We start from the raw sequence: 12,028 nt of genomic DNA, 5'->3' as shown, positions 1-12,028 counted from the left end.
AAAACCCTGTGTGTACTAAAAGTACAAAAATTAGCCGGGCATGGTAGTGCACACCTGTAATCCCAGCTACTGGGAAATGTGAGTTATGAGAATCCCTTGAACCCTGGAGGCAGAGGTTGTAGTAAGCCAAGATTGTACCATTGCACTCAGCCTGGGCGACAGAGAGAGACCCTGTCTCAAACAAAAAAATAAATAAATACAAGAGAAAAAACATATGTGAAATAGAAAAGAGCAACCCAGATGAACCTATCTATCCACTGCTTTGTCTTAGAATAGTGGCATATGGCTAATATAATGGTATTACACAAATTATTTAACTGTCCGTGGCTCCTATGGGTTCAGTTACTTATCATTTACTACATTCCATACGCATTGCTAAATTCTGGGAATACATAATTCTGATGAGAGAGAGAGAGATTTTCAATATACTGTGGTAAAGTAATGATACTGTTTTTGCTGAGATCAGGTCTGTGAAAACACAGAAGAGAATCAGGTGTCACAGACAAGAGGTAGGATGGGAATGTCAGAGAAAATGTTGCTGAAGAGCTGACATCTAAAAGGAGTACAATTAGGAAAGGAAAAAAAAATGAACATTCTAAGCAAAGGGAACAAAAGCATGAGCAAAAATTTGGAACCATGAAACAATGTTAATGAGGAAAGAATTAGTGACCATTCAATATTACTTACATGATGGTTCAAGGCATGGAGGGATATAAAGTAAAAAATAAAAATAAAAATATAAAGATTTTTTTCATAAAGCTTTAATTATTTAAAGTATGTTACTTTTACCCTCAGTTGATCACCCTCAATTAAGAAAATTATTGGTCTATAAATCTCATAAATCTGGGAACACTACTCGATATGATATATAGCCTTGAAGAATTAAGCAAGTGAATCTCTGGCTGACTTATCTTGTAGAAAATGGCTTGATAATGTGACATCTCCCTATATTTTCCTGCCCTCTCCCAAAACACCTGTTTACTTTTACAATATGAAGCAGAACGCCATTAGTGACAGCAAATACTTGCTTTCATTTATCTCAGTCTTGGCATCAAATTCTGAAGTAAAGAAAATTTACCGGCAGGCGAAGTGGCTCACAGCTGTAATCCCAGCACTTCGGGAGGTTGAGGCGGGCAGGACCTGAGGTCGGGAGTTTGAGACCCGTCTGACCAACATGGAGAAACCCCGTCTCTACTAAAAATACAAAATTAGCCGGGCATGGTGATGCATGCCTGTAATCCCAGCTACTTTGGAGGCTGAGGCAGGAGAATCACTTGAACCTGGGATGTGGAGATTGCAGTGAGCCGAGATCCTGCCATTGCACTCTAGCCTGGGCAACAAGACCGAAACTCCATTTCAAATAAAAAAAGAAAGAAAAACAGAAAATGTACCTTTAAAGCAACGAAGTATGAATGTGGTGAGAGTATGGCAGATTTACAACTTAGCAATACTTCTGAGCACAATCTGAAGTTTGTCAAGTCTTTTCTCTTTTTCTAAAAACTATGCCATATTTATATTTTTCATTGCTTGAAAATATACTGCTAGTTTGTAAGGCCTGCTCTTGCCAGGTGGAAGAAAACCGTACACCAGAGAATAGAATACTCACCAATTATTTCATGTTTTTTCAATTTGGTAACCTGAACCCAACTTACCTGCTTTACATTGTATCCTGCTTTTGCACTAGTTTCAATAAACATAACATTCAGCTCTTTGGCTTTCCTCTCTCCCTCCTCAATTGACACTTGCCTGTAAAAAAAAAAACAAACTTCTTACTTTTGAGACACGACACAGTACAATAAAGATTATAAAGAAAGCTCTGAAAATAACTTTCCTTGATATAAGGACTGGTTATACAGGTCAGATTAGTTTGAAAATTCATTAATTTGCAACACACTTGAAATTTGTGTGTTTCTGTGTGTGTACACTCAACATTTTTTAAAGACTTTTTTTTGTTACTCATTTGCTTTTACTTGACAGGGATCACCCTGTAATTTTTTTACTTTTAAAAACTTAATAGCTTGAGGATTGCTTAAGCCCAGGATGTTGAGGCTGTAGTGAGCCATTATCAGGTTACCACATCACTGCACTCCAGCCTGGGCAACAGACCCTGTCTCAAAAAAAGAAAAACCTAAAAACAAGACAAAACAAAAACACCTAATAGTTTGCTTCTTTCCCTTAATATTAGACCATAGGCTCTTAGCCTTATAATTCAAATCTTTGTATAAAGTAATTTTTATAGCTAATTTTTGTCAACTTGCTCTTATAATTTATGTAACCATTCCCAAACTATTAGAATGCAATTTGTTTTGAATTTCACACTACTATAAAAATTGTTGCCCTTAACATCTCTGTGCTTAATATTTTATGCAATGCAAATCATTTCCTTAGGTTAGATTTTGTGGATTTCTTTTTTTTGAGATGGAGTTTTGCTCGTTGCCCAGGCTGGAGTGCAATGGTGCGATCTCGGCTCACTGCAACTTCCACCACCCGGGGGGGCTCAAGTAATTCTTCTGCCCCAGCCTCGTGAGTAGCTGGGCTTCCAGGAGCCCACTACCACGCCTGGCTAATTTTTGTATTTTGAGTAGAGATGGGGTTTCACCATGTTGGTCAGGCTGGTCTTGAACTCCTGACCTCAGGTGATCCACCCACCCCGGCCTCCCAAAGTGCTGGGATTATAGGCATGAGCCACTGTGCCTGGCCAATTTTGTGGATTTCTATAAGTGGAGTGAGTCAAAGACACATAAGGTAAAGCTTCTAGATACAAAATATTAGTACTTCAATATTTCTTTTACAAGGTATTTTGTGATACATTACAATTAGCACTGTGTCTCAAATTGTGAGCTCTTCAAGTGCAAGATTATCTCATTTATATTGGTATCCCTAATGCCTAAGCCGGCAGATAACAAATTCCATAAACATACAAATGTTCTAATTAGATAAATTGTCAATTGACAAACCCTGCTTCCTACAACACAGAAACCTGGGCAATGGAAGAGAATTTCCACGAGCTCCCACCTACCTGCATGTGTGCCCTTATGTTGTACCTCTAGTCCTAACACTACAGAAGAATTGTCCTTATTCTCAAAACTTACACCTATATATTAGATCCCATTCCCTTCTTGCCTACAAGAAATTATTCTAGAATTCTCCACTCCCTAAAAACAAGAACATTCTCTTACATAACACTCCAAATGTTAAGATTTTACATCTGCTTGTTTTATCTTCTCATTCTCTGTGTATATAAATTTTCTAAGACACTTTTAAAAAACCATTTGAGAGTAAACTGCCAATATGCAGACCTTTAGCACTAAATTTTTCAGCAGTGTGAATTTCCTAAAAACAAGGACATTCTCTTATACAACCACAGTACAATTATTAAGTTTGGGAATTAACATCAATATCATACCATCATTGAACCTATAGGACATTATCCCAAAGATGTCCTTTACTGCCAATTATTCCAATGTCCTCTATAGCAAATTACATACTTCTTTGAAAAGAAACTTTCTCAATTATTTGGTTTTCCTGAGGTACTCAGAACAAGGAGGGAGGGAGTGACAGAAGGAGGGAGAGGAAAGGAGGATAAATGCTCAAGTCAGTCTCTGGCATCTTCCAAAGGTGAACAATGAGTTTTCTCCCTATTATTATAACTCATAGAATTAAACAAATTTTACAGTAATTACTGATTTTCAAATTTTCCTATAGTTTAACCAATAGAGCTTCTCTGAGTTGGCTCTCCTGAATCTGATATAACCCCAGTGGTCTTCCTTGATTTGTGATACATGATGTTCTAAGCCCACTGTCTACATTTTCTGGCCCAGATGCCAAACTTATCATTTCTTCAAGTAGCCCTGGTTCCTTTGGAGAGAAATGGTATTTACATACAGTAATGTGGGCTCATTCCTCCTGGTTTAAGTCTATTCAGTAGATAGAGCTAGAAAATATTTTAAAATTTCAAATGCTAAAAAATGTAATAAGGCCAGGAGTGGTGGCTCACGCCTGTAATCCCAGCACTTTGGAAGGCTCAAGCAGGCGGATCACAAGGTCAAGAGATCGAGACCATCCTGGCCAACATGGTGAAACCCCATCTCTACTAAAAATACAAAATATTAGCCGGGTGTGGTGGCGGGTATCTGTCATCCCAGCTACTCGGGAGGCTGATGCAGGAGAATTGCTTGAAACCGGAAAACGGAAGTTACAGTGAGCTGGGATTGTACCACTGCACTCCAGCCTGGCGATGGGGAAAGACTCTGTTTCAAAAATCAAAAAAAGTGCTGGGCGCGGTGGCTCATGCCTGTAATCCCAGCACTTTGGGAGGCCGAGGGGGGTGGATCACGAGGTCAAGAGATCGAGACCATCCTGGTCAACATGGTGAAACCCCGTCTCTACTAAAAATTACAAAAAATTAGCTGGGCACGGTGGCGCGTGCCTGTAGTCCCAGCTACTCGGGAGGCTGAGGCAGGAGAATTGCCTGAACCCAGGGGGCGGAGGTTGCGGTGAGCTGAGATTGCGCCATTGCACTCCAGCCTGGGTAACAAGAGCGAAACTCCGTCTCAAAAAAAAAAAAAAAAACAAAAAATTAGCTGGGCATGGTGGCGCATGCCTGTAGTCCCAGCTACTCAGGAGGCTGAGGGAGGAGAATTGCCTGAACCCAGGAGGCGGAGGTTGCGGTGAGGTGAGATCACGCCATTGCACTCCAGCCTGGGTAACGAGCGAAACTCCGTCTCAAAAATAAATAAATAAAATAAAAATTAAAAGTAATGAATTCATGCTTATATTTGTTATTTATATTTAACTTTACTAATCTTATATCTGTATTTCCATCTCCCATGTCTAAAATCTCAGTTCCCAAAGACAATTATTAAGCAAAGTATTCATTATTTTATGCAGAATACACAAAATGATTTTTAAATAAGAATACCCAAAATCATCACCAACAGTTTACTACAAACAGTAAAGATCTGGCTGGCTGTAGTGGCTCACGCTTGTAATCCCAGCACTTTAGGAGGCTGAGACAGGTGGATCATTTGCAGTAAGGAGTTCGAGACCAGCCTGGCCAACATGGTGAAACCCTATCTCCACTAAAAATATGAAAATTAGCTGGGCATGGTGGTGCATCCCTATAGACCCAGCTACTCGGGAGGTTGAAGCAGGAGAATCACTTAAACCAGGAGGTGGAGGTTGTAGTGAGCCGAGATCACGCCATTCACTCCAGCCTGGGCGACAGAGCAAGACTCAGTCACAAAAGAAAAAGTTAATTTTTTTTTTTGAGACAGGGTCTTGTTCTCTTGTACACATGAGTGCAGGGCAGGACTGTAGCTCACTATAACTTCAAACTCCTGGCCTCAAATGATCCTCCTGCTTTGGCCTCTTTTGGGAACAGAGGTATAAGCCACCATGGCCAGCCTAATTTATTTAAACTTACAATTTATCTTTCCTTTTAGGTCCTGATTTATAGTTTATTGACCGTACAGGTCCCAGTCCCTCATTTCAGCCACTCATGGGCGCACTAATCGAGACTCAAAGGTTTTCTGCTCAAAGGCATACATGCACAGGAAAGCACTTCCGCTAGGCATGCATTTACCAGCTGGTATCTCTAAAGCAGCTGTTTCCCTTCAGACTCTGCGGGCACAACCAGGACTTGAAAGATGGACATACAGCACAGTGGTGTGAGAGTTGTATCCTCTACCTCTACGATGCTCTGCCTCCAGGCCCTGCTGCAGCTTCTGGAGGTATTTGATGCTGAGCTCCACAGCAGCAGTCCAGCTGGGATGGCAGCCCAGTAGGGTCCTCATTTTGTTTTGGGTAATGTGTATATACATCTGTATCTCTCTCTTAAGTAAACTATACCATACGTTACATACTACTTCACTTTGCAATTCTCACTTAGTCATATATCCTTAAGATTCACTCCACAGTAATATATACATTCTTCATTCATTTTTATACCTGTCTAGTACTCCTTTAAAAGGATGTTTGTTTCTACTTTGGGTGAAATGGAAAAAAATAGATAAATAAAAATAAAAGGATGTTCGTAAGTTTGTCAAACCACTTCCCTTTTGTGGGCACCTGGGTTGTTTATAGTCTTTAGACATTACAAATAGTGCTAGAAATTACAAATAGTGCTATAGCAAATAGACTTGTATATATGTCACTTTTTTTTTTTTAGACGGAGTTTCGCTCTGTTGCCTAGGTTGGAGTGCAATGGTGCAATCCTGGCTCACTGCAATCTCTACCTCCGGGGTTCAAGCAATTCTCCTGCCTCAGCCTCCTGAGTATCTGGGACTACAGGCGACTGCAACCATGCCCAGCTAACTTTTGTGTTTTTAGGAGAGACGGGGTTTCACCATATTGGCCAGGTTGGTCTCAAACTCCTGACCTTGTGATCTGCCCACCTCAGCCTCCCAAAGTGCTAGGATTACAGGCACGAGCCACTGTACCCAGCCTGTCTTTTTGTATTCTTACCAATGTATCTTGAGGAGATTCCTAGAAGGGGATTTCCAGGTCAAAGGCTAAATGTCTGTCAGATATTGCCAAAAATCAACACTCTCTCCTACACAGGCAACTGCATTGCCTCAGCAATTTATGAGAGTACCCGTTTTCCTTGCAGCCTTGTTAGCAGAGGATTTCAACAAACTTGAAATTCTGGCAGCCTGAATCTGAGGCAAAAATATTTCTCAGTGTAGTTTCAATTTGTACTTCAATAAGAGCAAGATTGAGCTTCTTTTCAGATAGTTAAGAGCTATATTATTTTCTCCATGAATTGTTCATATTTCTAGTCATTTTTTCTATAGTGCTATTTGTCTTTTGCCTTCTCTATTTTTAGAAGCTTTTTTATTTTAAATTTATTGTTCCACAAAGTCTGGGGAGAATACTGATTATTCTACAACCAGTCCTTACTTTCTCAGGATGAATTCCCAAAAGCTACACCAACCATTGCATTTTTAGGGTAGTTTCCAGAGGAGATTTAAGTCTGTCGCCCAATGGAAATACCTGCTCCTTGCAAGTTGGACTCATTCTTTCTCCCTAAACTGCTCAGCAGGATAGAAGCTTTTTATATATTTGGGATATCAGCCATTTTTGATACCTTTCCGTAGTTTGCCATTCGCTTTGTTTATAATGTTTTATGTAATCAAACTTATTAACACTTTCTCTTATTTTGTGTCATAGGATTAGTATCATTAAGAACCGAATTCAGGCCAGGTGCAGTGGCTCACACCTGTAGTCTCAACACGTTGGGAGGCTGAAGTAGGCGGATCATCTGAGGTCAGGAGTTTGAAACCAGCCTGACCAACATAGTGAAACCCCAATTCTACTAAAAACAAAAAATTAGCCAGGTGCAGTGGCACACACCTGTAATCCCAACTACTCAGAAGCTGAAGCAGGAGAATCACTTGCACCCGGGAGGTTGCAGTGAGGCAAGATCCCTCCACTGCACTCCAGCCTGGGCAACAAGAGTGAAACTCTGTCTGAAAGAAAAAAAAGAAAAAGGAACCAAAATTCAGTTAGTCCTTATTTTATTTTCACAATTAAATCTCTAAACCCTTTAGAATTTGTCCTAGTGTAATATGAGAACTTGATCCAATTTTATCTTTTTCTGTATAGTTAATCAGTTACTCCAATCAATTTATTACATAGTTCATTTTCTCCAGTGATTTGAGGTACCACTTTGAAACTTATTTTCCATATGAAACTGGGTCTGTTTCTAGCATTTCTACTCTATTCTACTTTCCTGTAACTATTTGTGCACCAAGACCACATTGCTTTAATTATAGAGGCTTTATGTTTTTGTTTTGAGACAGAGTCTCACTCTGTCACCCAGGCTGGTGTGCAGTGACAGGATCTCAGCTCACTGACCTCCACCTCCTGGGATCAAGTGATTCTCTCACCTCAGCCAACCAAGTAGCTAGGATTATAGGCATGTGCCACCCAGTATGGCAAATTTTTGTATTTTTAGTAGAGACAGGGTTTCGCCATGTTGGCCAGGCTGGTCTTGAACTCCTGGCCTCAAGTGATCCTCCTGCCTAGGCTTCTCAAAATTCTGGGATTACATGTGTGAGCCACCAAATTGGCCAGATTTTTCTTTTACTATTACTAATATAAATAGGGTCATCTTGTTTATCTTATCTTATAACTTCAAAGGTGAGGGAGCATTCTGTCTCGAACTCACTATAGTGAGATTTTCAACCCCACCACTTCAGTGTGACTACCTGTCAACATTAGTAACCTCCAAACTTCTAAATCCAATGATTAATTCTCAGTCTTCATTTGGTTTGACCTTAAAGAGCATTTGGCATAGTTAATAACTGTCTTCTCCTTAGCACATTTATTCTGAGTTGGCTTTCAGAACACTGTATCCTCCTGGTTTTCCTCCTCCTTCTGTGGCTTGACCTTCTGTGGTCAAACCACAGAAGGAGGAGGAAAACCAGGAGGATACAGTGTTCTTATTTATTTATTTCTCACTTATTTCACGAGTTCCTCTTCATTTCCTTAACTTCTCAGTCAGTGGATCTTAACCAGGGGCAATTTGGGGAGAAAGGTTGGTTGTCACAACCTGATTATGTATGTGCTACCGGTATCTACTGGGTAGAAGCCAAGGATATTGCTAAATATCCTAAAATGCACAGGACAATTCATTACAATAAAGAATTATCTGGTCCAAAATGTCAACAGTGCCACCCTGTTTTAAATACAGAATGCCCTAAAATGGTCAGGCACAGTGCCTCATACCTGTAATCCCAGCACTGTGGGAGGCTGAGGTAGGTGGATCACAAGATCAAGAGATCGAAACTGTCCTGGCCAACATGGTAAAATCCCATCTCTACTAAAAATACAAAAAAATTTGCTGGGTGTGGTAGCGCACGCCTGTCGTCCCAGCTACTTGGGAGGCTGAGGCAGAAGAATCGGCTGAACCCGAGAGGCGGAGGTTGCAGTGAGCCAAGATAGCACCACTGGACTCCAGCCTGGCAACAGAGCAAGACTATGTCTCCAAAACAAAACAACAAAAAAAGAATGCCCTAAAATGTACTCCTTGGTGTTCTTCTCTATCTACAATTACTACCTTGTTGACCCCATGCAGTCTTACGGTTTTAAATACCATCTATATGCTGATGACTCCCAAACTAATGTATCTAGCCTGGACGGTTCCTCTGAACCCCAGACATGGATCCAACTGCCGATCTGACGTCTTGACTAAGATTTCTAATGGCCATTCTATACTTAACAAGACCAAAACTCAGGTCATGTTCTCTCCCAAAACAGCTCTTTAGACAGTCGCTCTTATCTCAGTTAATGACAGTTACTCAGGCCAAAAATCTAGGTATCAACCCCGACTATTCCTTCATTCACACCCCACATTCCACCCATCAATATGTATTCCATCCATTGCATAAGTATATCCTGATAGCTCTATCTTCAAAATATATCTGAATTTAACCACTTATCACTATATAGCTTTATCATTGTCTTAGTCCAAGTCATAATTTCTTGATTGGATGACAGACTGAATTAGCCCTTTTTTTTTTTGAGACAGAGTCTCACTAACGGCCAGGCTGGAGTGCAGTGGCACGATCTTGGCTCACAGCAACCTCTACCTCCTGGGTTCAAACAATTCTGCCTTGGCCTCCTGAGTAGCTGGGATTATAGGCACGCACCACCATGCCCGACTAATTTTTGTATTTTTAGCAGAGATGGGGTTTCACCATGTTGGCCAGGCTGGTCTTGAACTCCTAACCAAGTGATCCACCTGCCTCGGCTTCCCAAAATGCTGGGACTACAGGTGTGAGCCACCATGCCTGCCCTACCCTTTTCATTTCAATAGAACAAACAGTGATCCATGAAGTTACTCCTCTGCTCAAACCCTCTAATACCATTAAGAGTGAACCCTTACTTTGCTGTACATGATCTGGCCTTCATTTGATCTGTTTATTTGTTTGTTTGCCTTATTGCCTACTACTTTCTATCATCCTTTTTTTTTTTTGAGACAGTCTCACTCTGTCACACAGGCTGGAGTGCAATGGCACGATCTCAGCTCACTGCAACTTCTGCCTCCTGGGTTCAAGCGATTCTCCTGCCTCAGCCTCCTAAGTAGCTGGGATTACAGGTGTGCACCACCACGCCTGGCTAATTTTTGTATTTTTAGTAGACATGAGGCTTCACCATGTTGGTCAGGCTGGTCGCAAACTCCTGACCTGGTGATCCGCCCACCTCAGCCTCCCAAAGTGCTGGGATTACAGGCGTGAGTTACTGCACCCGGTCCCTTCATCCTTTATCCAGTTATATAGGTCTCTTTGCTGTTCCTTGAATCAGCTAAGTGTATTACTGACTGTGATGGCTAATGTTGAGTGTCAACTTGATTTGATTGGAGGATGCAAAGTATTATTCCTGGGTGTGTCTGTGAAGGTGCTGCCAAAGGAGATCAACATTTGAGTCAATGGACTGGGAGAGGCAGACTCACCTTCAATCTGGATGGGTACAATCTAATAAGCTGCCAGAGATGCTAGAATAAAGCAGGTGAAGTGGAAGGACGAGACTGGCTGAGTCTTCCAGACTTTATCTTTCTCCTGTGCTGGATGCTTCCTGCCCTGGTACATTAGACTACAAGTTCTTCAGCTTTTGGACTCTTGGACTTACACCAGTTGTTTGCCAGGGGCTCTTGGGCCTTCGGCCACAGACTGAAGGCTGCATTGTCAGCTTCCCTACTTTTGAGGTCTGGGGACTCGAACTGGCTTCCTTGTCCCTCAGCTTGCAGATGGCCTATTGTGGTACTTTACCTCCTATTTGTGTGAGTCAATACTCCTTAAAAAATTCCCTTTCGTATATACATCTATTATATTAGGGCTTTCCCTCTTGAGAACCCTAATATACCGACTCAGAGATTTTTTTCATTTTCTGAGCCCTTTGCCTACAACCTTTCCCCCCTCAAGATAGTTACATAGTTAACCTCCCCCTCTTCATAAAGTTACCAGTCACCTTCTCATTGAGGTCTTCCATTGCCAACCTATCTAAAATTTCAAATCCTTCCTTAGCATTTCATGTCGCCTTTCCCTGATTCATGTTTTCCTGTTAGCATCTATCACTATCTAACATATTACATATTTTATTGACTTATTTATTGTCTGGATCACTCTCTGTGATAAAAGTTCCTTGAAGATTTGTCTTTTGTGTTCACTACTGTATGCTAGAGCAGAAGCATCTGGAACATAAGTGACACCAATAAATATTTCTTGAATGAGTGCTCACTAGTCTATAACGCCTATACATGGAAGATTCAGGACAGAACTCCTTAGTGGTTTTAGACTCATGATCATATTCATTAAGGTGGTCCTAATAAAATAGTTGGAATTAGCTACAGTAATGGTCCCAATTGTGGTTTGACTGCGTCAGATGCACCTAGAAAGATTCTTCAAAATATATTCCTGGGCCCTACTCCAGGCTCACTAAATCATAGTATCTAAGGGTAGTAACAAAACTTCTAAAACTTAAGTATTTTGGTCACTCTCAAAGAAAGTTAATAAAGTTATTTAACTTTGAATTTTTTGTTTTGATTAAAATATATTCTTCTGACTACAAAGGTAATCAATTTTTCAAAGATGAATCAATAAAATTGTCCAGAATCCCACTTCCTTCCCCAAAAGAACCACAGTTAAGTTTCACGTATTCTTACTCAGATTTTTTCTAATAGAGCAAACAAATATATCACTACCATCTTTTTTTATTTTCTGAGACCAAGTCTTATGCTGTCACCCAAGCTGGTGTGTGGTAGTGTGATCTTGGCACAATCTCAGCTCACTGCAACCACCGCCTTCCACGTTCAAGCGATTCTCCTGCCATAGCCTCCCGAGTAGCTGGAATTACAAGCGCATGCCACCACTCCCAGCTAATTTTTGTATTTTTAGTAGAGATGGTGTTTTACCATGTTGGCCAGGCTGGTCCTCAAGTGATCTGCCCACCTCGGCCTCCCAAAGTGCTGGGATTACAGGCATAAGCCACCTTGCCTGGCCTGCCATCTTTCTTTAAATAGAAAAGA

General features: G+C 40.9%; 1 protein-coding gene across 2 annotated transcripts in view; it reads right to left on the bottom strand.

The window, feature by feature from the left end:
• RAB6A (RAB6A, member RAS oncogene family) overlaps positions 1-12,028 on the bottom strand; it is a 94,017-nt gene that overhangs the window by 25,937 nt on the left and 56,052 nt on the right. For both annotated transcript variants that reach the window (XM_035265496.3, XM_035265495.3), the window contains exon 6: positions 1,653-1,746. In XM_035265496.3, the coding sequence (XP_035121387.1) occupies positions 1,653-1,746 (94 nt within the window). The remainder of the gene's footprint in view (positions 1-1,652; positions 1,747-12,028) is intronic.

This window comes from Callithrix jacchus, chromosome 10 (assembly GCF_049354715.1).
Source record: "Callithrix jacchus isolate 240 chromosome 10, calJac240_pri, whole genome shotgun sequence".
Lineage (NCBI taxonomy): Eukaryota > Metazoa > Chordata > Mammalia > Primates > Cebidae > Callithrix > Callithrix jacchus.
The sequence above is the reverse complement of the archived record's forward strand: the minus strand, read 5'-3'. Positions and strand labels throughout refer to the sequence as shown.